Consider the following 25,274-nt stretch of genomic DNA (forward strand, 5'->3'; position numbering starts at 1 on the left):
AGAGAGAGAGGGAGCAATATGCTAAGAAACATACAATATTCATATGAAGACATAAATGACTAGCAGTTATTAGTGACAACTAACATGTTCTGTGGAAAGAAAAAATTTTATTAAATAACAATAATAAATTCAGGTAAATTGAAATTTAAATTAAATTTTAAAAATAAATAAAACAAATAAGAGTGACTGTTCTACCTCAAAAACCAGCAGGGTGGTGAGTAGACAAAAAGTCACTACCACTGAATTAACAGAATTAAATAAGAATACAAATTGGAGGAACTATTAGGCTCAAAAAAATATTTATCAATCCTAAAGAAAGAAACACAGTGATTAAAAAAAAGTTTTACATCTTAAAAGTGAATTAAATAATAATAAGGTAAAGACCAAGATACTCAGGTAGCTGACATATTGAATGAAAATTTTGCATCAATGTTCACACATAAGGAGTTATTCAGGGAGGGGAATGCGAGAAGTTTATCAAACTCTGGCAGAGATATAAATGATTTTGTAATAACTGAGAGCAAAGAGGAGGAGGAGAAATTGTTGAAATTAAACATAAGAAAGACACCTGGGGTGGATGGGATCTATCCAGTTATATTAAAGGAGGCAGCAAAGGAATTAAGCCACAATTATGAGAGCTTCCTAGGACTCAGGGGAGGTCCCAATCGACTGGAGATAAGCAAATGTGACTCCAATTCATAAAGGAGGATCAAACTTGGTTTAACTTCTCTTCCAGGGAAATTAATGGAGTCACTGGTTGAAGAAGCACTCCAGGATCATCCAGACAAGACTGCAGTTATAGCTAAGACACAGCATGGGTTTGTTAAAAGAAAGTATTGTATGACCAATATGATTGGATACTACAATGAGATCACAAAGCAACTGGATGCCATAGGTGCAGAGGTTCTGCTACATCCCCCTTATTCACTAGACTTAGCCCCATGTGATTTCTTCCTGTTTCATCTGAAGAAAGCTCAGACATGAAAGGCAAGCATTTCACGTCAAATTATGAAATGAGGTATCTTATCTCGGCCTACCATACTAGAAGGATGCAGGGAGTTTATAGCATTTATCAGTCACTGTCTAGTGATAGAAATGATAGAGAGGTCATCAGTAGGAGCAAACTCAGTGTTGGAGAGGTAGTTCTGCAGATGCAGAATTGGCTTTGTACCTTGCAATGTGATCCATCCACTTACCTGGATCAAGATTTGAATTAATAACAGTCTGGAAGAGTATGGTGCTTTTCTTTTAGACAAGGTAGCTTTGATGTAACTCTTTATGGTTGAGTCGACTGAAAATAGCTTTTGCTCTGGAATACATTGCTGCTAAATCGATTAAACAGGCACTAAATTTCACAATCACGAGTACTGCTTCATAAAATAAGGAGTTAACTAGATGAGGCATGCACAAATTTCAGGTTGGGTCTTTGACAAAGATGGCAACACTGCCACCTCTGGAATGAGCTCTTGATGTGAAAAACAATGAAAATCCAGCGGTAGGAGTGCAGGTGACTCAAATCTCCATAAACACTATATAATTCCGGCCCTTCTATCTTCACGACTTTCTAAAGGAAGAAAATGACTGCAAGGCAATATTAAGCTTAAGTCGGTGACTATTTTATGTATCACACGTGCATCTTGATAGATTTAATGTGTTTTAATTTTCAAACATTTGGATTTCTAGTTCCACATATTACTATGCTTTTTGGATTCAATGTTCAAAAATTTATTAAACACAGGTAGGCAGAAAATGGACCAAACTGAAATTAACATTTATTAGCTTTTTGACTGCTTGATAATATTCATTAAAAGAAGCTCCATGTGATCACATGACTACTTTGATTAAAATAAAATACAGAATTACACAACTAGCAGAACACAGGAAATAATATTAGTTCCCCTAATTTTACAGTTTAACACTGAACTAAAACTAACTTTTCTTCTTTTTCATTCATTCTTTCTACTTCCTTTTATGGAATAATATTCTTCCTTTTATATGAAATACAGTCCGGAAAAATATAATCTAGAAATTTAAGTCCATGTTAGCAAGTTCTATTGACTTCAACCCATTCAGAATGGGTTAAAGTCAGAAGAATAAATGCAACTTGTAGTAAATGAAAATTATAAAAAAAAAAAAACAAGTTTACAGTTTTATAATATAGCTGTAGAACTATTTGGATGTTCTATTTCTGTGATCTCTTGCATATTTTATCACTTACTGTTTAACGCTACAGCATATAAAACTGTAAACTTGTTTACAGTTTTAAGCCTTTCTTTCACCACATTAAGCCTTAAGTCTTAATCCAGCATTAAGCCTTTTTTTCACCACATTAAGCCTTAAGCCTTAATCCAGCATTAAGCCTTTTTTTCACCACAATTTATCCACATAGTGTTATTATAAACTAATGTATAAAGTTCCAAAATGCACGTAGCTGAACAAGAAGTGTCTTTGGCATGAAGAAATTCAAGTCTATTTTCTAGGAGCTGCTCTGGTGCTCATAATGGCAGAATATACAAAACTGTTGTCAACCTTCCTTCTCCCATTGTGGTGAAATTTTCAAATATTTTCCCCATTTTGGACAATATCATTACCTGAAAACAAACCTAATATTTTTCCTATAAATAATTTTTAATATGATCTTTAGTTCAAAGGTACCTTTAAACTAAAGACCCAAATCTTTTGTGCCTGAATTTGTATCTCTTCTCTTTTATTTGTTTTTATTGGGATATGTACTGTATATTTCTGCAATATATATGCAAGAGATCACAGAAATAGAACATCCAAACAGTTCTACAGCTATATTATAAAACTGTAAACTTGTTTTTTTTTTTTTTTTTTTTTATAATTTTCATTTACTACAAGTTGCATTTATTCTTCTGACTTTAACCCATTCTGAATGGGTTGAAGTCAATAGAACTTGCTAACATGGACTTAAATTTCTAGATTATATTTTTCCGGACTGTATTTCATATAAAAGGAAGTAGAAAGAATGAATGAAAAAGAAGAAAAGTTAGTTTTAGTTCAGTATCTCTTCTCTTCTTTTATTTGTTTTTATTGGAATATGTACTGTATACTTCTGACTCTCTCTCTCAGGGTAACATAGGATTTTTTTTTTTTTTGGCTGGTGCAGCACAAGCCTCAGGCTTCCTTGCATTATACAGCTAATAATAATAATAAAATAATATTACAATAAAAATAAAGTGCAGTATAGTGTTATGTCAGGTGGTAGATGACTTTCATCTACCAGTGAAATACCACAACTTTGCTTATTGGAGGCTTGAAGTGGTGAAACCCATGTTTAGTCTCTAGAGCAGGGGTGGGCAACTTTTTTCATCAGCGGGCCGAATGAAATTTTCGTATCATGATGCAGGCCGAATGGAATTTTAGCATCATGATGCGGGCCGGAATAGATTGAACGATTTAATAAAAAAAAATCAGAACCTAAAAAATGTTATATTACTTGAATTACCAAATTATTAATGTATTTTTAAAAAAAATATCTGAATGTCCAATTATCATTGAAAATGTGGCATTCGGCATCAATTTTTCTTTTTTTTTTTAATTGGCTCATTTTATGGGCTATAAATTATATTAAATTAAAAATTGTAATAATTAGAAAAGGCATAAAACAAAATATCTCGCACCAATATTATTTTTTTCAACAAGAAGTCAAATCCAAAGGAACTTCGTTCGATCGATGCTACAATAATAATTAGGAAATAACTCTTTGACGCTGCGTAGAATCACTTGGTTACTGTTGTACTGGCCGCGATTCCCGATTGAACCGAATTAAGCTGAACGTTTACGGCGAGTGTAGTCAGGTATGGATTTTCTATATTTATGCATTTACCGAGGGGGCCGGATTCAACATTGTCGCGGGCCGGATGTGGCCCGCGGGCCGGCTGTTGCCCACCCCTGCTCTAGAGCAAAGTTTCCGGCATCCCCCCCCCCAATACTTCTCCTTCAACCCATGCACGTTACTAAGTACTATAGGTTTTGATACCTTTCGTGTTTGGGGTTTTCATTAAAAAAAAAAAAAATGTTACACGGTGAAGTACTAATCTGTAATTCTAATAACACATACAGTATCATACATTAAAAAAAGGGAAAAACAGTCAATTATTTTGTTACAGAATTCATTAAATACTATTGTTTTCTTAAGAAGTTAAAAAAATTATATAAAATAATAATAACACCTACCCTCCAACTGCAAACTGCCATCCCATCTGTAAGTTTATTAGTTTCTGTACTAGTATGGAAGGGCATGATGACGGTGTTAGAGACCTTAGCCATCCCCATAATATACCTAGGCATATACAGAAGCATTTATTAATATATCTTATATAAAATGCAAAAATCGTTAAAAGAAAGATTTCATTACAATTGATTCAATTTATTTTATGAAAGATTCAGGAAATCTGGAACCATCAACAATTCTGATCATAGTACATCAGTTCATATACTATATTTGTTCAATGGTATCTTTATGAAGTATTGTCTATACAAATGTGTGCTCAAAAATTAATGTGCAAGTTGTGAGGGCTGAAAAAAAAAATCCTACCCTCTCTACAAGCAATTGGCTAACTACAGCCTCTACTGAAGAAGCCTTTAATAATTCCTTCAGTCTTCAAATATGAACTTAATCTTTCCAAGAGTTAAATGTGGTAAGCCCACTATACTCTATATGTAATATTTAAAATAATTAAATGCACTTGGTATAATACTTTAAGAGTTTAATATCTATATAATATCAGTGTTTAGATACACCATAGACACTCTTAAAAAACTACAAAGTAGTTGTTGTGGGCATCATTTGCTCTTTCTCATATTGTGCTCTGCCTTCACGAGTTGCCATGATACTGCACTACCTCAAATAAGTAACGCTTCACTAATAGAGAAGACTATTGTTACTTATTCTCAGTGAGTACCACCACTCAGACATGTTTCAAGGCTATTGGCCTATCATCAGAGATGCCAAAAGGTGTATACACACCTTTTGGCATCTCTCATATTGTGCGATTAACTTCACAACTGGGTTGTCATGTCTGCAATACTAGGGTACCTGCCCACCCACTGATGATAGGCCAATAGCCTTGAAACATGTCTGGGTGGTGGCACTCACTGAGAATAAGTAACAATAGTCTTCTCTATTAGTGAAGCATTACTTATTTGAGGTAGTGCAGTATCATGGCAACTCGTCGTGAAGGCAGAGCACAATATGAGAAAGAGCAAATGATGCCCACAACAACTACTTTGTAGTTTTTTAAGAGTGTCTATGGTGTATCTAAACACCAATATTATATATCTATATGTAATATATAGCTGGTGGTAGCACCAAAAATGTAGCAAAAACATTTTGGGTGCCACCCTGACAGAGGCCTAACTTTCTCCTTAATTTTTGGAAAATGTTTTGGGTGTTTCTGAATTCATCTTAAACAATGTCAATATTTCATCTTTTCTTAAATGGACTGCAGTTGCGTATACTTTTAAGTTTTAATTTAAAAAATTAAAAATTTTAAAAACTTTTTTTACAACTTTTATTTTCAAAAACACAAAAAAATGTAAATTCTGCTGAGTTACAAAAAAAATGTTTTGGGCATAGAAAGTCTCTTATTCTTTTCCATTTTCCATCACTCATCACCAAAACAATGCTATTATCCCATTTTCCATCACACATTACCAAGAACAATGCTATTATTCCACATTTTTATTTTGCAATTTAAACTAGTACAGTGGCCAACCTGTTATGAATATAAGAAATTCCAAACTTTTTTAAAAAATCCTAATTATAATGCAGTTTTACTAATTTTTTGGTAAAAAAAAAAAAAACCCAGAAAAATGGGTTTTGCAAAAAGAGAAACTCTTTCTCAACAACTATTTTACAATGAGAAAGGAAAAGGGAGAACTGGCAGCTGTGACTAATGTTATTAGTGGAGTCCCTCAGAAATTTGCTTTCACCACCTAGAGAAAAGCCAACTGTTTGGAATAAACTTCCATCTGGTGTTGTGGAAGCAGATAGTTGGAATAAATTTATAGGATTAGAAAAATTATTATAAGGGAATAAATGGACATGAGAAAGAAGGAAAAGCACATCGAATGAACACTATATTCAAATTTTCAAATGTAGTTTCAAATTAGTATAACATTTAAAAGAAATAATGAAAACTGTAATCAAGCCAGAAGAGAGCAATGTTAACAGATATTTCACAAATGTGATTACCCTCAATTGTGGGTTGCTTGTAGGTTATCAACTTGCTTGCTTAAAAAGTTTCATTTTGAAGTTCTTTTCCTTGAGAATTATGTTAATTTTCTTTTTCAAAACATGTTTTGGTTCATGAAATAAACTTGAATAAGAGTCAGTGCCACTCACTGGTGATTTTGTGTTATACTTTCAAAAGATTGAATAGTGCACATATAGCTTTTCCCAGCACTTCTAACTTCTTTAAATAGACAAGTCTGAGGTTCATTAACTAAAGACAGCCAACATATGCTGCAAAATCTTTTTCACTAAAGTGGAATGCATTAATAAAGGAAACTGCTTTCCTTTTTTGCACTTCTTTCTGGATAGTAGTAGATGTCCACAAAACATTTGACCACTTACAGAGGAAAGCATGCAACCCCTCTTTCAGCAAGCAAATTATAGAAGATGACAAGGCCAGCCTATTACCAATGCCCAGTCTCTTCTTTTAATATGCTTACTACTCCAGTTTTTAAGCCTTCCATAACAGGAACACTATCAAGCCTAACTGCCATACAGTTTTCTAAAGGACTCCCCCATGTTTTTAGGTTGGTCAGAAGAAGATGCCCAAAACTGTGTACTATAGTCACCTTCCAAAACCAGTACTGAAAATGGGCTGTTTTCGATCTGTTATTTATTTATTTTTATTTTTTTTTTGTTAGGGTCACCACAACTGGATACAGCTTGGAATCATTTTATTACTGTCGCAAGTACCATGCATAGTAATCAAAAATGACTTATTTTTCAAAGCCATCACTACTTCAATGTGTGCTGCTTTTGTTCTTACGTACTTTTTTTTTAATTATATCGCCATAATAATGAAACATATTTTTGAATAATGCAACTATATGATTTATCAGAGCTCAAAGTGTTTCAAGATAAATGATGCAAATATGTATTTCGCATGTACAAAACTTTAATGAGGGAATGTGGCTTTAATCAGAATAGTTTTAAGGAGAAAATCTACCACAACATTCCAAAACCTCATATAAACAGACATCAGATGAGTGCTTACAATACCGAGAAAAAAATGACCGGGATCCCAGTCATTTTTTTCCGGTATTCAAATCCCAGTATTGATACAAAATTACCAGTTTTTTGGTACTATTTTTAAAAAAAATAACTATCCATGATTTATTCACATGAAGGTTATAAAATCAACAACAATAAATCAATAAACTGCTGAATTTGCAAATAAGGGATTGTTATAAAAATGCAACGGAAACCTGAAAACGTCATGAAACTGTAAGACAAAATCTTACAAATATATTTCTGCCATTAGTGGCAGTAGGCTTGGTAGGACAATCAAGGAATATAGTGAACAATGGTATGGAAGGGTTAAAATTAGAAGCTTCTGAACAATAGTTTAATCCCTTTATTATACCACTACTTGAGGATTAGCATTAGTAGAGGCACATGATGCAAGAAAGCAAGCTTATGCAGCATCAGCCAAAAAAAAAAAAAAAAAAAAAAAAAAAACGCTCCCATTTCACCCCTCCGTTTGTTTCAAATACCTGTCAAACCCAGCCATAAATTTATTCAGGCTATCAACTTTCACAACAAAGGACGAAAGTCTGTTCCACAAACCAACAACCCGCTGGCTAAAAGCAAATTTCCACACATCTATCCTACATCTGTCTTTCCTCAATTTGAATTTATGCCTTCTCAGATGATTATTCTGAGCAAGAGGAAGAATTCCACATCAGCATTGAGCATGCTCAAACCATTCAGGGCTTTATACACCTCAATCAGATAACCTTGCAGGTGTCTAGTCTCCAGACACTGTAATTTGCGAAACTTAAGCCTTTCTTCGTAAGAGCAACCCTTCGTTCCGTTCCCTAACCTTGTTGCCCTTCTCTGCACTCGTTCCAGCAGCTCTACATCCTTCTTGGAATGAGGCCTCCAGACCTGTATACAGTACTCAAGTGTGGCCTGACCATTGCTTTATACAAGGGGATAATCACCTCCTTATCTCTGCTAGAAAAATTCCTGTATATCATTGATAAGACAGCATGAGCTACTCTTGCAGACTGTCTGCACTGCTCAGAAAACTTCATATCTGCCTGCACGATTATCCCCAGTCCTTTTCACCCTCTACCACTGTCAGTATAGTACCACACAGTTGATTCGTTACTCTGGAGTTACTGCTTCCCATATGCAGTACTTTACATTTGTCAATGTTATCATGTTTTGTAAGAATTGATACACCCTCCCCCACAGCACTTTGTAGCAAAACAAGACTGGCTGCCAAGAATTCATGCCACATATCAATAAACCACCATTGTGACTGGTCACAGCAGGTCAGTACATAATCATTCTATGCATTCCAATTAGCCTCTCTGATTTGTCATTCAACTGAAACAGGTAAACAGAGAACTGTTTGCCTAAGTTTTTCCATAAGCATTAACAGGGCACTGGATCAAACATTAAAAGTTGCTGTCCATAAACTGCAAAGTACTGTTTTTTTTCTATTGCAACTTCATGTTATCTGTTCTAGAGTTGTTAATGGCAAAACTTTCCATTTTGACTCCAAATAGCAAACATCTTAGCTCCAAATAGCAAAACAAGCAATATGTTCTATATGGAAGCTATGCATTAATAAAATATTATTCAACACTAAAAAATGTTTTTATTTATTTGCTTTTTACAGCATTTTAATATTTTAAAATACTATAAAAATATAGTATTTTAAGACTGTTAAAAACATTTGGCTTGAACTAAACCTCAGAGTTTATCTGTGTAGTTCAGAGCTTTTCACATAGGTTAAGTTAATTACTATAATTTTACACCAATTTCAATATCACAACCCATGCAAAGCCAGATTAACTAGTCCTTTAAAAAATATATCTAAGTTTATTTTTCATATAGTGTCTAAGATGTTTGTTGTTCAGGAAGTGTTTGTAGGTTTAGCATTTAAATATTCCATCTAAAAGAAAAGCAGAGTGGTCCAAAAGATTGCAGAAAAGATTGTTAAAGAAACTCAAAGTGGGACTTCAGCATAAAAACTGCATAAAAAATTTAGCTTTCTTTCATCCATTGTGTTGCAAGTATATATTGGACAAAAATAATTGGTTTTTTTTTTAGTTTCAAGATACTGTACAATATTCTTTTTGTAAGTACTGTATGTAATTTTTCTCTCAGTGTAGAATATTCTTGTGTGATTACATTCGAGTGATTTTAGTTTTTTTGGTGCATCAGCAACTAAGGCCATGATCTCTTTAAGAAAGCTATTACATAATTCTTATACGAATAAATACATGCTTTTTTAGTTCAGGATAATAAAACCAACCTGAATGTTGTCTTTCATCAACCTTTTCTTGCATCCCTCGTCCCTACATAAAAGAAAAATAGTTTTATAATTTACAGTAACTATTTAAATGATACAAGTTGGTAATTTTTTAATAATTTCATTGAAATTTTATCTTCCCCCCCTTATCTCTGGAAATTTTTAAAATTTGTTTTGCACTGATGACTTTACCCATCAGTATCCAAACATTATTAAAAATCAAATTAAAAGGGCTCAAAAACCGAAGCTCATATAAAAATAAAAACAAAAGTCAGAATGATTAGCACAGGGAACACACAGGATATGAAAATTTGTCTACATTTATTCAAATTTGAAATTTTAGAAAGCACCAATTAAAAAGTTAACTATATGCCTTCTGATTCTAAAACTCTTTCAAAATTTAAGCACAGTGGACTGTAAAAATGTACAAAAGATAAATTATTCCCACACATTAACTAACTTGTTAATAATAAATCAATTTAACCCAGCAGCAAATAACACTCCTTATTGTAACAAACAGTCAAATAACACCTTATAAATTTGCCCATATTTGTTTTTTATATTTGGAAAGTTTTTTATTTTTAATTCTGTTTGAAGCATACCATTGTGAGATCTTTTACTAATGGATTGCAATACTTATTAAATGTGATTTTAATTAAAAATTTGAAAATTTAAAAATGTGGGGTTTTTTTGGGGTTTTTTTTTTTTTTTTTTTGTTATTTGCAAAGAAACAATTTTCATTAATTCTGCAGAAAATTAAAAGGAAACATTCTAATCAGAAAATATAAACGTGAAACTATTAGTCATTTAATTTCAAAAAGCCATTAAAAGCATACAAAAATTCAAACTTAAGCATGTGCATGTATTAAGGTTTTATCAAATAAAAACAGGAATGAATAAACAATAACTGAAACAAAATGAAACCATTTCACATCAAAAATAATAATAAAGACAAAAATCCCATTTTGTACATAAATAAGAAAGAGTATCTGATTTCTGCAACAGATGCATCAACCAATGGTCAAGAAAGGTACTTGTTTTATATTGTGCCAAAACCAAAAGTAGCACAATGAAACAAAAAAAAAAAAAAAAACAGTTACACTGAACTGTTTTTGATTTCTGTTTATGCAATTCTCTCCTTGCTGTCCTTTATGCAATTCCAAATAAACAATAATTGCTAATTTCCAAAACTACTCGGATAAAACTGTCGATATTTAGTATAAGCCATATAGTGTAAGGAAATCAAAGGCTTTTGTTGCACTAGCCAAAAAATAAACAAATAACTAAATAAAAATGAAAACATATATAAAAAAATAAATAATAAAAAATATAGTTAGGGAAGAAAATTACATGGTTGCTTTCCATTAAGATTATTACTATATTTAATACCACTCTTATACCAGGTGAAATTAATAATACAGTTTTATTAAGCTATTAGCCAAAACTACTATACATTACGGTAGGTAACGTTTCAGGTATCTTACTGATACCCATCATCAGACCGTGCTGCTGATAGACTCCTCTTGCCATTGCTCCCAGAAACATGCATGTCAGGTTTCTGGGAGCATTGGCAAGGGGAGTCTATCAGCAGCAGTCTGATGATGGGTATCAGTAAGATACCTGAAATGTTACCGTAATGTATAGTAGTTTTGGCTAATAGCTTAATAAAACTATATTATTAATTTCACCTGGTATAAGAGTGGTATTAAATATAGTAATAATCTTAATAACAAAATTAATAATAAAAAAAATAAATATGTAAAAAATTAAAAAAAACAAACAACCTATGTATGTTTCCCTCCTCACATAGGTAACTATCCAGCTGACCTTTGAATTTCCCCAAACCGACAGCCTCAACTACCTACAAAGGTAGTCAAACTTATTCCAAAAAGTAAAAACTCACTGGCTAAATGAAACTTCCTACAAACCAGTTTAAATCTCTTTCCCTGTAATATGAATTTATGACCTCCAGTTCTGGAATTATTTCTAACAGCAGAAATTTCACCTTTATTCATTTTACTGTCCCTTCTCAGAGCCTTATCAAGTATCCTCTAAGGTGCCTTGTTGCCAAGATCTGTAGCCTATATAGTCAAAGTCTTTCTCATAGAGGCACCCTTTGCAAATTTCATCAAGAAGATCAATGTCTTCTTTTAGATATAGTCTCCATACTCGGGCACAGCATTCTAGGTGTGGTCTTACAATTTCTTTACAGTGAAATTATGACCTACCTATTTCAACAAGAAAACATATTTGATACAACAGCATAAGTCCTCCTTGATGCCTGTCTACACTACAATGAGTGCCTTATGTCTGCCTGTATCGTATCGGAACCTCCAAATCCTTTTCTTCCTCTACTGTTTTTAATTCAACTTCACCAAGTGTAAGTATTTTGGGATTGCTATTCTACAAATGTAAAACTTTGCATTCTACTGCATTAAAACACATATGCCACATTTCTAACCTTCCTTGAAGCCTATCCAAGCCATCCTGAGCCGACCGGGCTAGCCGAGTGGGTAAAGTACCTGCCCGGCAACCCAAAGGTCGCGGGTTCGATTCCCGCCTCGGGCTTGGATCAAAGTACTGCAAAAACCTTGGGAGGTGCACTATGGCCACAGAAGCCGATGCGCCAACAACTACCAAATCAAAAAAAAAAAAAAAGACATCCTGAAGGGTGCAGTACCCTTTGTGACTTAGCCACTCTCGCGATCTTCACATCATTTGCAAATTTTTACATCACTTCCTCTATCAATTCATTGACGTCATTTATGAAAATCAGAAATACTGATTTCATAACCGATCCTTAGGGATCCCACTTCTAATGTTAGGTTAATCTGAAGAGATTAGACCAATCTATTAATCACAACCTCCTGTCCTGCAAGCACAATCCAGCTTACATCTTACCCAGGATCCCAATACGTTCCAGCTTATATAGTAACCTCCCATGGCAGACTGAGTCAAATGCTTTGGTAAAACTCAAATAATGTAAAAATTATTTCCTACATCTAGTTCATGAATAACTGTGCTGATGAAACTGTGTTCATGAAAAATAGCCCAACCAGGTTGATTAAACAAGCCTTTTCCTTATCAAAACCAAGATATGTATTCCTCAGAATTCCATTTTTATCTAAATGCCTACATGATTTTCCTTACCACTAAAATCAGACTGACTTGTCTGGACTTAGCCAATCCACTCTTACAATTGTCTTCACATATTAGTGATACACTGGTATTTCTCCAACCCAGAGGAATCTCTCCCAAGTCCAATGAATCCCTCATAACTTTAATGTTTTAATGCACTCTCTCATCACCTCCTTCAATATTAATGGGTATATGCCATCAAACTCCAGGAGCTTTACTTGCTTTTTTCTCAAAAGCTTTTCTTAATTAGTGACATGGGAATTATGAATGCAATCATTTATAATTGTGTAACACTAATTTTGCAATGCTCAGCTTCATTCATACAGCCTCTCTTCACTATGAAAGGTCTTTCTTTTGTAAAGATTAATGCGAAGTAGTGTTCAATTCATTAGCATAGACTTTCATTGGCACTCATTAACATAATCTTAGACTTTTCCACAGTTTTATGAAATTCATTACACAAGGTCCCAATCTGATTTGTTTTCTTCTTTGTATTCTCATACATGAAAAAAAGTTGAGAAAGGTACAGAAAGTTTCAGCCATTAACCCTGAATCAAAAGGTAATGCTTAAATTATTTTGAGACAGTTTTGAGGAGAAACCTGTCACTGAGTTAATTAATATCTATCATTTAATATAAAATGTATTAAATAATATCAGTATCTCAGATCATTACAATACGCATCTATACTTATGGTTCTCTAAAGATTTCATTCTCTAAAGGATTCAATTATGATGATACAACACATTCAGGCATTTTTGCGGGATTCAGAGATCAATTAACTGAATTTCTAAGGGCCTTATATAGAAGGTCTCTGAATTTCACAAAAAAAACCAAGTGGCTTAATATAACATCATTTATAACACAGCACAAATATAACAGACCTTAAAATGATATCCATTACTGTATACCCATTATGAAGCCAATTTATTTATTTATATACAGCTTTCTCATACATAGGCATACAGACTCTAAATAATGGTGAGAACACTGAGTTACAAAATCAATACAAAACAGTAATAATCAATACAAAACTAAAATTAAAATTTATACAAAATTTAGATTAAGAAAACAGAGTAAGCAGCAAATCAATACATACTCTATTTTCGTAATATAAATTTCATTTCAATTCCATTTCATTTCATAAATTTCCAATTAACATTTAACATGAAAAAATTCAGTGAGTTCATAAGAGGTATGATTGCCAATGCCCATTAAGTGAAAGCTGTCCTAAGGGATATAGCCAAAGTTATCAACTGGAAAAACATGCATACACAAAGCACACCAGAAGATGTTCCAGACATGATTGAGTTGATATTTTTGCTAACATCATAGGGAGGGGGGATATAAGAATTCCCCCAATGATGTTAGCAAATCAATATAAGAATCATGATAACAATAACTTTGTTTCCCTCCCCCTTTTCTTTGCTACACTTGTTGGTGGATAACATCAAAAAAAGGAGCGCACACTTTTTGATTAGACCGGGGTTTGAGCCCCTCACCACCAAATATGGAGGATGCGGAAAGGTCAAGGGAATGACCACCACATATTTACGGAGCAATATGGCTTTAGTTGCTAATGCTCCTAAAAACAAAAAAAAAAAAAAATCTATTTCAATTCGTAATGCAGCCCACACTAGAAATAGGAAGTGCCTCAAATCCAAATAAAGAACAAAACTTATGTTTATTTTTACTTTATTTTTATTTACTTTTATTCTATTTGGCATTTTATTCTTATGTAAATACTGTATTTCATTACAATTTTGATTTGAGTTATTTCAGTCATAATAAGAAATCTTCCCCAATGGCCAAGGCCTATTTTCTAAAATATCTGCAGTTACAAGCATTTTAACTAAAATACATTTAAACAACATATTTACCTCATTTATGGTATGTAATTTTACATAATGTTTATTTGTAATCCATTTTCTTTACCTGACTAAAAATTCAGGGGTTGACAGGCAAATCATTTTAATTCAGGCATTGCTAGCAGTGCTATATTCTATTAGTAGTTTCTTGAATCTGTTTAGTAAACTAGCATTTTTGATATTTACATGAAGGCTGTTCCAGATTATTGCACTTCTGCATTTTATGTTTTTCCATCCAGTGGGTTTTCTGAAAAGGGGGATCTTCAGTCTGCTTCCTTTCTTAATTGGCATATTATTGCTTCTACTTCTATTTTGAGAAAAGGGATCTGAAAATAAAGGGAAATCTGGCATCTTGGCAGCATTATAAACAAAGGCAACCTTAGCTTTGCACAGTAGTTGGTAGATGCTGATCTCACTTTCTTGCATCTCATCCTTACTGATGCATTACAGGGAAGGACTCAAAGAGAACACACACACACACACACACACACACACATATTGGTTGAGAATAGAGGTAATTCTCAAAAGATTTTCTTAGAAGGTTGTACCCCAAGAGATAATTTCATAAGTGAAGTGAGGTAAATTAAAGACAGAAAGACCAGCCTAAGAAGGGATAGATATACCCAGGCAGAAGGGTTTGGCAAGGTCATCTTTTTGGTCTTCCTCTACTTCATTTGCCAATGGGTCTCCAGTTCCTCACCCACCTGTCATTATCCACCCTGTTTACATGTCTTCCCATTCTTTTTTCAATTATATATCCAGAAATGAATTAAATTTATAAATAATAATTATTTTATTAACCAGTGTATAAGGAAATGATTATGCCACATCTTGAGTACCGCATAGAGATCTGGAGGCATCATTTTAGGAAGGATGTATGTATGTTGGAACAGGTGCAAAGAAGAGCAGCAAGATTAGTGATGGGGAACAAAGGGTGCTCTTAACAGAAAAGGCTTTATTTCTGCAAACTAGCATCTGGAGACTAGGCACCAGTGAGGAGATCTGATTGAGATGTTTAAAGCTTTGAATAGATTGAGCAAGCGCAATGCTGAGGGCATTATTGTCCTTGCTCAGTCTACACACATGAGGGACATAAATTCAAATTGGGGAAGGATGGTTGCAGAACCGTGTACAGAACCTTGCTTCCAGCCACCATGTAGTTGATTGTTAGAACCAACTTCCATCTGTTGTTGTGGAAGTGGGTAGTTTGAATAACTTCAAAGAAGAAATCAAAACAAATTATTGGGTGGGGGGCAAATGATGTGGGAAGGGTTTTTTTTTTTTTTTTTTGGCTGACAGTTTATAAGCTTGTGTTCTTACATCATTTGTCACTACTAATACATTTCCGATGTGATGCCTCTAACTCTTTGCTATATTTCTGCAAACAGAATAAAAAGAGAATTTATGCTACCACCTTTTTGAACACCATTCACAACTGTAAAATGATATGTTGTTATGAATATTATTAGAATCAGCATACGTTTATGGTAAGGAAATGTTGCATTCTTTATGGTTTGGGAAAAAATTATTTTAAAATATATTAGATATAATTAATTAGAAATAATGGACATGAATTGGACATCGAAGAAGAAAGAAGAGGAATTGTTGTTGTTATTTGGTTTTTAGGAGCATTAGAAACCAAGGCCGTATTGCTCCGGGGATATGCGGTGGTCATTCCCTTAACTTTCTGCATCCTCCATATTTGGTGGTCACGGGCTCGAACACCGGTCTAATCAAGAAGCATGTGCTATACACTGCTGCTGCTCCTCACCTGGCTACGGAGGCGCCTAGAAGAGGGATAATAGCATCACCTTATAAATAAATTCATTGACTGTAGATATAATAACTACTGGTGTGAATCTAATGAATAATATATATCTGTTTATATACATAAACAACCTCTAGAAACCAGATGACAACCAGTTGTAATCAGCCTTCTGCACCAAGTGGTGCTCTGCTGTAGTCACCTTTCCTCTTCAAGAGCATCTCGCGGGATGCATGATGCCTCTTCCTATGATTAAAGCCGGCCCCTTTCAAAATCGGCCATGTGGTAGGCAATGGCATACCACCACATTACCTGATGCCACAGAGGCCATAACAAAACCAACTCCAAAAACTGCTGTTAAAGGAAAACCTGCAACTAGGTGGAAGGATAGGATCAGTGAACTTTTGGGTATGACATTTTGCAATGCCGCTCGTATAGCATATGATCGAAGCAGTTGGAGGATTTTGTTGGTGGCCATAACAGCTCCTCAGGGAACTATGTGACTGAAAGAAGATTAGTAGAGGCATGTGATGCAAGAAAGCAAGCTTATACAGCATCAGCTAAAAAAAACCCTTCCCATTTCACCCGCCCATTCTTAAGATATAACTGACATGTAACCTAATGACGTTAACAGAGCCGTGCAAATAGGGAGTGTAATAGGTGCACCGCACCTGGGCCCCCCAATTGAGGGAGCCATCAAAGAAAACAAATAAACGAGGCCTCTTACTCTTTTTCATCTTGGCCTCCAACTACCTCTGCACAGCCCTGGACATTACACTCGCCCTGCAAAACACCATTAACAACATTCATCCACTACAAGAAACTGTAAACAATACTGGGGAATACCGAGGAGTGTCACAAGGAACAACAAGCAGATGACCAATGCATAAATTAAAATAAAAACTTCCTAAAAAATGAAATACCCACCCACAAGCAATTCGAGATTCGGTTTATAAACAGCACGCCTTGGGTACTGCATACGGGTCTGGAGGCCTCATTTTAGGAAGGATGTAGATTTGATTGAGCGTGTACAGAGAAGGGCAACAAGATTGGTGAGGGGAACGAAGGGATCCTCTTACCAAGAGAGGCTTAAGTTCTGCAAATTGCAGCGGTTGGAGACTAGGCATCTGCAATGTGATCTGATTGAGATGTATAAGGCCTTGAATGTGTTGAGCACGCTGAATTCTGATGGGATTCTTCCACTTATTGAGATTATGAACCTAGGGGCCCAAATTCAAATTGAGGAAAGACAGGATGTAGAATAGATGTGTGGAAATTTGCCTTTAGCTAGCGGGTGATTAATTGCTGGAACAAACTTCCATCTGTCGTTGTGGAAGTTGATAGGTTAAATAAATTTACGGAGGAACTGGACAAACATTTAGAGGGAATTGTTTTGGTATTTTTTTTTTTTTTTTGGCTGATGCTGCATAAGCTCATACACTTGCTTTCTTGCATCACATGCCACTACTACTACTACATCTATTAGTAGTATAGAATAGATGGCATTAGCCAGCAAATGGTTGATAGTTGGAACAAACTTCCATCCGTTTTAGTGGCGGTCAACAACTTAAATAAGTTCAAGACAGATCTTGAAAATCATTTGGAGTGGATAAATGGGTGAAATGGGAAAGGTCTATTTTTTTTTCTTTGTTTGGCTCATGCTATATAAGCCTGCTTTCTTGCATCATATGCCTCTACTGATGCTAATGCAGACACATCATATACCGAGATGTATCAGGTTATAATTTCAAATATTACTGTAGGAAACAATAATATTTGCGAACATCCTTCACACATTTGCAAAAAAGCTTCAGCCTATGCATGAATTTAATTCGTGAATGTAATGCTAAAAATACACCACAAGCATTACGCTATAGGAATCAATTTATCTAATATGCAGCCATCATACATACACCCAGAACGAAAATTAAAATCTCTCTCTTCTTTCATTCAGATAATAAGAAATTAACAGGAAAAACGATGAATCCCAAATACATGAACTTACAAAAATTTCTGGCTCTTGCTGCCATTCTGCATATATAAGCAGTTCATAGAGAATATTAAATTCGTGCTCATCCTCACCACGACTAGTATTGTCACTACCCATAACTGCCATGTTAACAGAAACCATGGTAAACGCTGTTACATTGCAAGTTCATCAAATTTGCCCCCACGTGCAACAAGCATCACAGTTATTCCCTCCATTACACCATTATCCCTCAAAAAAAAAAAAAAAAGTGCAATTCATTGTACAAAAATAAAACAGCCTAAAATTTTAAACCCAACGATACAGCGGTAAATGTTGTTTGTAAAACAAAAAAAAAGTGAAATAATTAAAACCCTAGAACTTCAATATACTGTGTCTATACAAACTCATATACTAACTAATATACAAAATCATGAGTATTCGATGGAAATTTCCGAAGTTAAGGATAAAATATCGAATTAAGCGGGTAAAAGAAAACGAAGCAGTGCTCGAGAAGAAAAATTGTACAAAAGAGAACACTCAACAGGACTAACACGCCATCGATGATGCGTATCACAGACCAGAAAGGCGTGAGCCATCCGTTCCAAAAATGGGAGCAAACTGCAGTAGCTTAAAGGGAAACCGGGGTCAAAAACAGACAACAGAGGAGTGAATAGTTATTAAAATACATAGTCAATGCATAATCAATAATATCCGCACATTTGTTGATATTATTGAGTTCAAAAGTTCAATAATATCAGCGAATATATGGATATTATTATCAACTGTATTGAATCCACCCAGTTGGATTCAATACAATGCTCCATATCGAGAAGTTACATACCTCTTTTATATTCCAGATATCAAAAAATGTAAAGTCCTCAAAAAGCTTTCATCATTCGAAATGCAGGGTCAAATACAACGAGTTGCATATAGAACTACTAATAAGTAGCACCTCTTCAATAGAAAAGTATAATGTTACTCATCGGTGTGTGGGAGCACATAACAAACGGTCGTTTAGATGTTTGTCTGCATCTCATCGGTGTGACGGTTGAAACACCAAAAAGAGCAGACACAACGATATACCAACAAGCATCGAAACGGAAGTCTGGGAATCAACCGCCACACCGACATCTAAACGACCGTTTTGATGCTTGTCCGCATCTAAACGACCTTTAGAAATAGAGTTCGTCCTTAAAAAACTGACTTCTTGACCTTCCATGTTGAAAGATCAAAGCTTTTTTGGACTTTATATCTTTTACAAAGTGGCCTGAAAAACATGGACCTAATCCAACAATAATACACAATAATACACTGCTGTGCAAAACTTAAGGACGAACTCTATTTCTAAAGGTTACAACCACAAAATCATTACTTAGCGTAAACTTTACTGATGAGAGTAGATTCAATCCTAACAGCGATTCTGGACGTCAGCTAATCGGGCGAGAGGTTGGCACAGGGCATCATCCCGCAAACATCACAGAAAGGGATCGTTATGGCGTCGAGGTGATCCCGTCTGAGGAGACGTTATTAACACTAGCATTAGCATAGTAGAGGCAAACGATACAAGAAAGCAAGTTTATGCAGCATCAGCCAAAAAAAAAAAAAACAAATCCTCCATTTCATCTCTCCATTCGTTCGAAATGACTGGCCAGCTCACCCTCAAATTTATTTACGCTATTAGAGTACACCAAAAAAGATGGAAGCCTCTTCTGCCAATCAACTACCCGCTGACTAAAGGCAAATTTCCGCACATTTATTCTACAACTATCTTTCCTCAATTTGAAACTGTGCCGGATCAAGTTCTTAGTCTGAGCAAGACGAAGAATCCCATCAGCATTCAGCTTGCTCAACCCATTCAAGACTTTCTACACCTCAATCAGACCACCTCGCAGGTGCGTACTCTCCAGGCGCTGCAATTGCAGAACTTAAGCCTTTCTTGGTAAGAGCACCCCTTTGTACCCCTAGCCAATCTTGTGGCCCTTCTTTTACGCGTTCAACAAACCCTCTACATCCTTCCGAAAATGAAGCCTCCAGACCTGCACACAGAGTACTGTGTGCAGGTCTGGAGGTGTGGCGTGACCATTGCCTTGTATAACGGGATTATCACATGCCTCTCCCGGCTAGCAAAATTCCTATATATCATTGACAAGACTTCATTCCCTGCCCTGGCAGCCCATCTGCACTGCTCAGCGAACTTCACATTTGGCTGCACAATTACCCCCAGGTTTTTTTTTACTTTCCACTACCATGTGTGTAGTATCACCCAGTTGGTACGTTTCTCTTCGGTTATTTCTACCCATATGCAAAGTATTGCATATGGGTAGAAATATGCAATATGCAGATGATACAAAGGATGCCCAGTGCTTATTTCACACCAAAGAGACTCAACACTGCCTTGTACACCAGCAACAATTGCATGCATTTCCTTAGATTTTATGTGTTTCTTAACTAAGAGCATAACCCCTCCTCCCTTCCTATCCTTTCTGTCCTTTCCATACACATTGCACTTCCCAAATTCCAACTCTGCACTGCCTATATTTGTATGACACCACGTCTCTGATATAACAACAATATTTGCTTTTGATGTCTTGACTAGCACTTCAAGCTCATCAAATTTATTAACTATACTCCTAGCATTGGTGTACATGCAAGTATACATGCACCTGTTCCTGCTCCTAGCCACCCTAACACAACCCATGTATTTACTTGTTCCACTATGACGTCCAGCAGTCCTGAAAATCTCCATTACCTTCATTTCCATTCTGCTGCCCATTCTAATAGAAGCAATTTAAGATTCAGTTTGCCTCAAAGTTCGTTAAACGTTTAGTCTGTGTATGCCCACACGCTAGCTGTTTCGGACCCACCTAACACTGCCTCGATAGCATCAGCAAATATTCTTGCACCCTTTCTATTTAAGCGTATCCCATCCCTGTAGGAGCAGTCTCTCCTGTCAACAAGCACAGATCAGGCTAAAAAAAATTCTACCCATTGAGCCTTGCACAATCTCTCCAGTTCCGAACTGATTAACAAGGCACTCACTCATGTCGTGTTTGTGCAGAATTGCAGACACGTTCAGATTCAACCATAACTCGTGACTTTTTTTAAACATTGACCTGTACTTGTTGAGTAAATCTGCAGATCTCTTACTCTTAGTGTCATTAGATCCAACATGTACAACAATATCACCTTTTGTGCCCTGAAAAGATGATATCTGCTCTAAAATGACATCAATTTTTTTCCCCTGGCAGACATACCGTGGTCCTCTTCCACCTATACTTCTATTGCAATGAGCAGCAGCCTTGAAAACAAGATGCAGTGTCTTTCAGAGACTGTTGGGAGTCATTGCGGTACAAGTAAACACATGAGTTGTGTTAGGGTAGCTAAGAATAGTAACGGGTGCATGTATACTTGCATAAAAACCAATGCTAGGAGTTTGGTAAATAAATTTGATGAATTTTGGATGTTGGTCAAAATATCAAAGGCAGATATTGTTGGGATATCAGAGACGTGGTGTCATAGAGATGTAAGGAATGCAGTAGTGGAATTTGGGACGAACAATGTGTACGAAAAGGAAAGACATGATATAAAGGGAGGAGAGGTTATACTATTACTAAAGAAACACAAAATCCAAGGAAGTGAAGCCACTCGACATAGCTGGGCAGTGCAGTGTCGAGTTAGTTTCGTGTGAAATAAGCATTGGGAGATCAAGATTGAGAGTAGGAGTGTGTTATAGGCCTTATGACCCTGATGAATATATCAAGAAACTGAACAGAGAAATAGAGTGGGCCAGTAAATCACAAAGTCTTAAAATCGGGGATTTTAATTTCCGAGATATTGACTGCAATTTGTAGTTTGGCCACTCACACAATAGCAAGGCTTTTGTGAATTTATTGGATGATTAAATTCTACATCAGCATGTTTGGGAGCCAACCAAAGTAGTAATACTCTTGATCTCATTATCAGTAGTGATTCTTCACATGTTAAGGATCTCCAGATAAAGGAACCATTAGGAGACCGTGTGCTGAAGTGGGATTTATTAAAAGAGGTAATAACCATCAGGGGTAAAGGGGAGGGTTTTTTCTTTCGTAAAGGCGACTACAGTGGTCTGAGACAGTATTTAAATTCCATACGGTGGGACAAATTGATCATGTTACCAACAGCAAATTCAAAATGGGAAGCATTCAAAGAATTTATCTTGGAAGAATTTATTAGGCTTCACATACCAACTAAGAAATATAGTTCAAGGTTTAGGCCTAAATGGATGTCAGATGAACTAATGAGACATGTGTCAGAGAAGAAAAATGCACGGGATACATATAAATTAATGGGTCACATGGAAGCCTACGATAGATATAAACTGGTCTGTAACCAAGTCACAAAGGAGATTACGCAGGCAAAAGCAGATTATGAGAAATCGTTGGCAAAGGATGCAAAGAAAAACAACAGAGTTATTTACCTATGCAAACTCTAGAAGGAAAGGGATGAATCAGATTGGTCCATTGGATATTGATGGTTCAACTGTTGATGATCCTGCTCAGGTGGCAAACAAACTAAATGAGTATTTCGCATCTACATTCACACATGAGGAGTTATACAGGGAAGGGAATCCGAGAGGTGAGTTAAACCCTGGCAGTAATCTAGATGATTTTGTAATAACTGAGAGGAAATTGGAGGAGAAATTGCTGAAGATGAACAAAAAAGAGGCACCTGGGGTGGATGGGACCTATTCTGTTATATTAAAGGAGTCAGCAAAGGAAGTAAGCAAACTCTTAGCCATAATTATGAGAGCTTATTTGGACTCAGGGTAGGTACCCATGCATTGGAGATGTGCAAATGTGACTCCAATCCACAAAGGAGGATCAAAGAGTGACAAAAGTAATTATAGACCAGTTAGTTTAACTTCTGTTCCAGGAAAATTAATGGAGGCATTGGTTAAAGAAGCACTGCAGGATCATCTGGAGAAGACTTTAGTTATAAATCAGACACAGCACGGTTTTGTTAAGGAAAAGTCTTGCCTGACTAATTTTACTGAATACTATGATATGGTCACAAAGGAACTGGGTGCAGGGAAAAACTTTCTTATCATATATTTGGATCTTAGAAAGGATTTCGATACTGTTGCATATGGAAAACTGCTGCACAAATTGGAGCAGTGTGGCATTGGAGTCTAATTGCTGCTATGGATAAAGAGATGGCTGAGTGGGAAAAGATATAGAGTCGTAACCAGTGGACACTGCTCATCGTGGACTAATGTTATTATTGGAGTCCCTCAGGGTTCAATGTTGGGTCCATTGTTGTTTTCTGTATTTATAAATGATATTGATGATGGTATATCAAGCTTAATGTCCAAGTTTGCAGACGATATGAAGGTTGGCAGGGTTTTTAAGGAGTTAATGACAGTACGCTGCTGCAATAGAATCTAGAAAAGTTGAGCAGATGGGCTGAGAGGTGGCAAATGAAGTTTAGCATTGGCAAATATAAAGTACTACATATGGGAAGCAGTAACCCCAGAGTGACGTATCAACTCGGTGATACTCCACTGGGAGTGGTAGAGAAAGAAAAAGACCTGAGGATAATTGTGCAGACAGATATGAATTTTTCTGGATAGTGCAGACGGTCTGCAAAAAGTAGCTCATAGTGTCTTGCCAATGATATACAGGAATTTTTCTAGCAGCACGGATAAGGAGGTGATTATCCTCTTGTATAAGGCGATGGTCAGGCCACACCTTGCGTGTGGCCTGACCATCTGTATACAGGTCTGGAGGCCTCATTTCAAGACGGATGTAGAGCTGCTGGAACGAGTTACAGAGAAGCTACAGAGAGCTACAGAGAAGAGCAACAAGATTAGCGAATAGAACAAAGCGGTTGCTCTTACGAAGAAACCCTTAAATTTTGCAAATTACAGTGTTTGGAGACTAAACACTTGCGAGATGATCTTATTGAGGTGTACAAAGCCTTGAATGGTTTGATCATGCTCAATGCTGATGGGAGTTTTCCTCTTGCTCATAATAATCACCTGAGAGGGCATAAATTCAAATTGAGGAAAGACAGATGTAGGATAGATGGGCGGTAGTTTGCCTTTAGCCAGCGGGTAGTTGGTTGGTGGAACAGATTTTCATCCTTTATTGTGGAAGTTGATAGCCTAAATAATTGAAGGCTGAGCTGGTCAGGTATTTAGAACGAACGGAGGGGTGAAATGGGAGCGTTTTTTTTTTTTTTTTTTTTTTTTTTTTTTTGGTTGATACTGCATAAGCTTGCTTTCTTGCATCATATACTTCTATTAATGCTAATGCTAATGCTAATCGTTTATTCCCCATCTCCCTGACAATATAATCACCAATAATAACTAATTCCTTTGGGACCAGCGCATTCTGCCTTGGAGATTGCCTCTGTGTTGCCTGATACACAGGAGAGAGCTCTGTCGTTGAGCTGGCAGCTGAGTTTGTGGGGCCCCTTATATTAATTTCTTCCAGGGCATTTACCCTACACCTCAGGCTCTCATAGACGCCCATCAAAACGCTGAGTTGACGCCTAATTTTTGACACTCCAGACAAAGGCATCCTTCCTGGCTAGATCATGTCCTGTTTCAGAAAGGTCTGCTAACATTTCACATTTCGCACATTCTTTGAGAACTGTGATGCGTTGGAGGCCACAGCACTCTCGCTAGTCTGTGATGCGTTGGAAGCCACAGCACTCTAGCTAGTCTGTGATCTTTGCTTCGCAGCTCTAGTCTGGGTCATGATTTCTGTTTAAATACAATTTAATTAATAATGAAATTTAATAAGATTAATAATATTTTTGATTAATTGATGATACTATAATAAGCTAACAGATTCCTAATACAGTGCTTCGTATCTAGTGCATTATAGCCTAAGTTGCTGATGCACCAACAAATTTAACAACAAGAACAGCTTCGTATCTAGTTTTACTTTATACCTCCGTTGTCAGTTCAAGATATATACAGGGTGATTCACTACCAGCGCGATACACTTGCAGAAGGTGTAGGGGACA

At 35.9% G+C, this 25,274-nt stretch overlaps 1 protein-coding gene across 1 annotated transcript in view; it reads right to left on the reverse strand.

Annotated features, from left to right (window-relative positions):
* Nucleotides 1–18,488, reverse strand: part of LOC150089359 (NBAS subunit of NRZ tethering complex-like) — a 1,057,261-nt gene extending 1,038,773 nt beyond the window's left edge. Inside the window, exons 1-3 of the mRNA XM_090389247.1 lie at nt 18,300–18,488; nt 9,528–9,570; nt 4,201–4,306 (exon numbers count right to left, since the gene is read on the reverse strand). Of these exons, the coding sequence (XP_090245373.1) occupies nt 4,201–4,306; nt 9,528–9,570; nt 18,300–18,425 (275 nt within the window). The 5' untranslated portion in view covers nt 18,426–18,488. The remainder of the gene's footprint in view (nt 1–4,200; nt 4,307–9,527; nt 9,571–18,299) is intronic.
* Nucleotides 18,489–25,274: the final 6,786 nt, after the last annotated feature.

The sequence above is a fragment of the Mastigoproctus giganteus genome, chromosome 2 (genome assembly GCF_048544385.1).
Source record: "Mastigoproctus giganteus isolate SK-2022 chromosome 2, ASM4854438v1, whole genome shotgun sequence".
NCBI lineage: Eukaryota > Metazoa > Arthropoda > Arachnida > Uropygi > Thelyphonidae > Mastigoproctus > Mastigoproctus giganteus.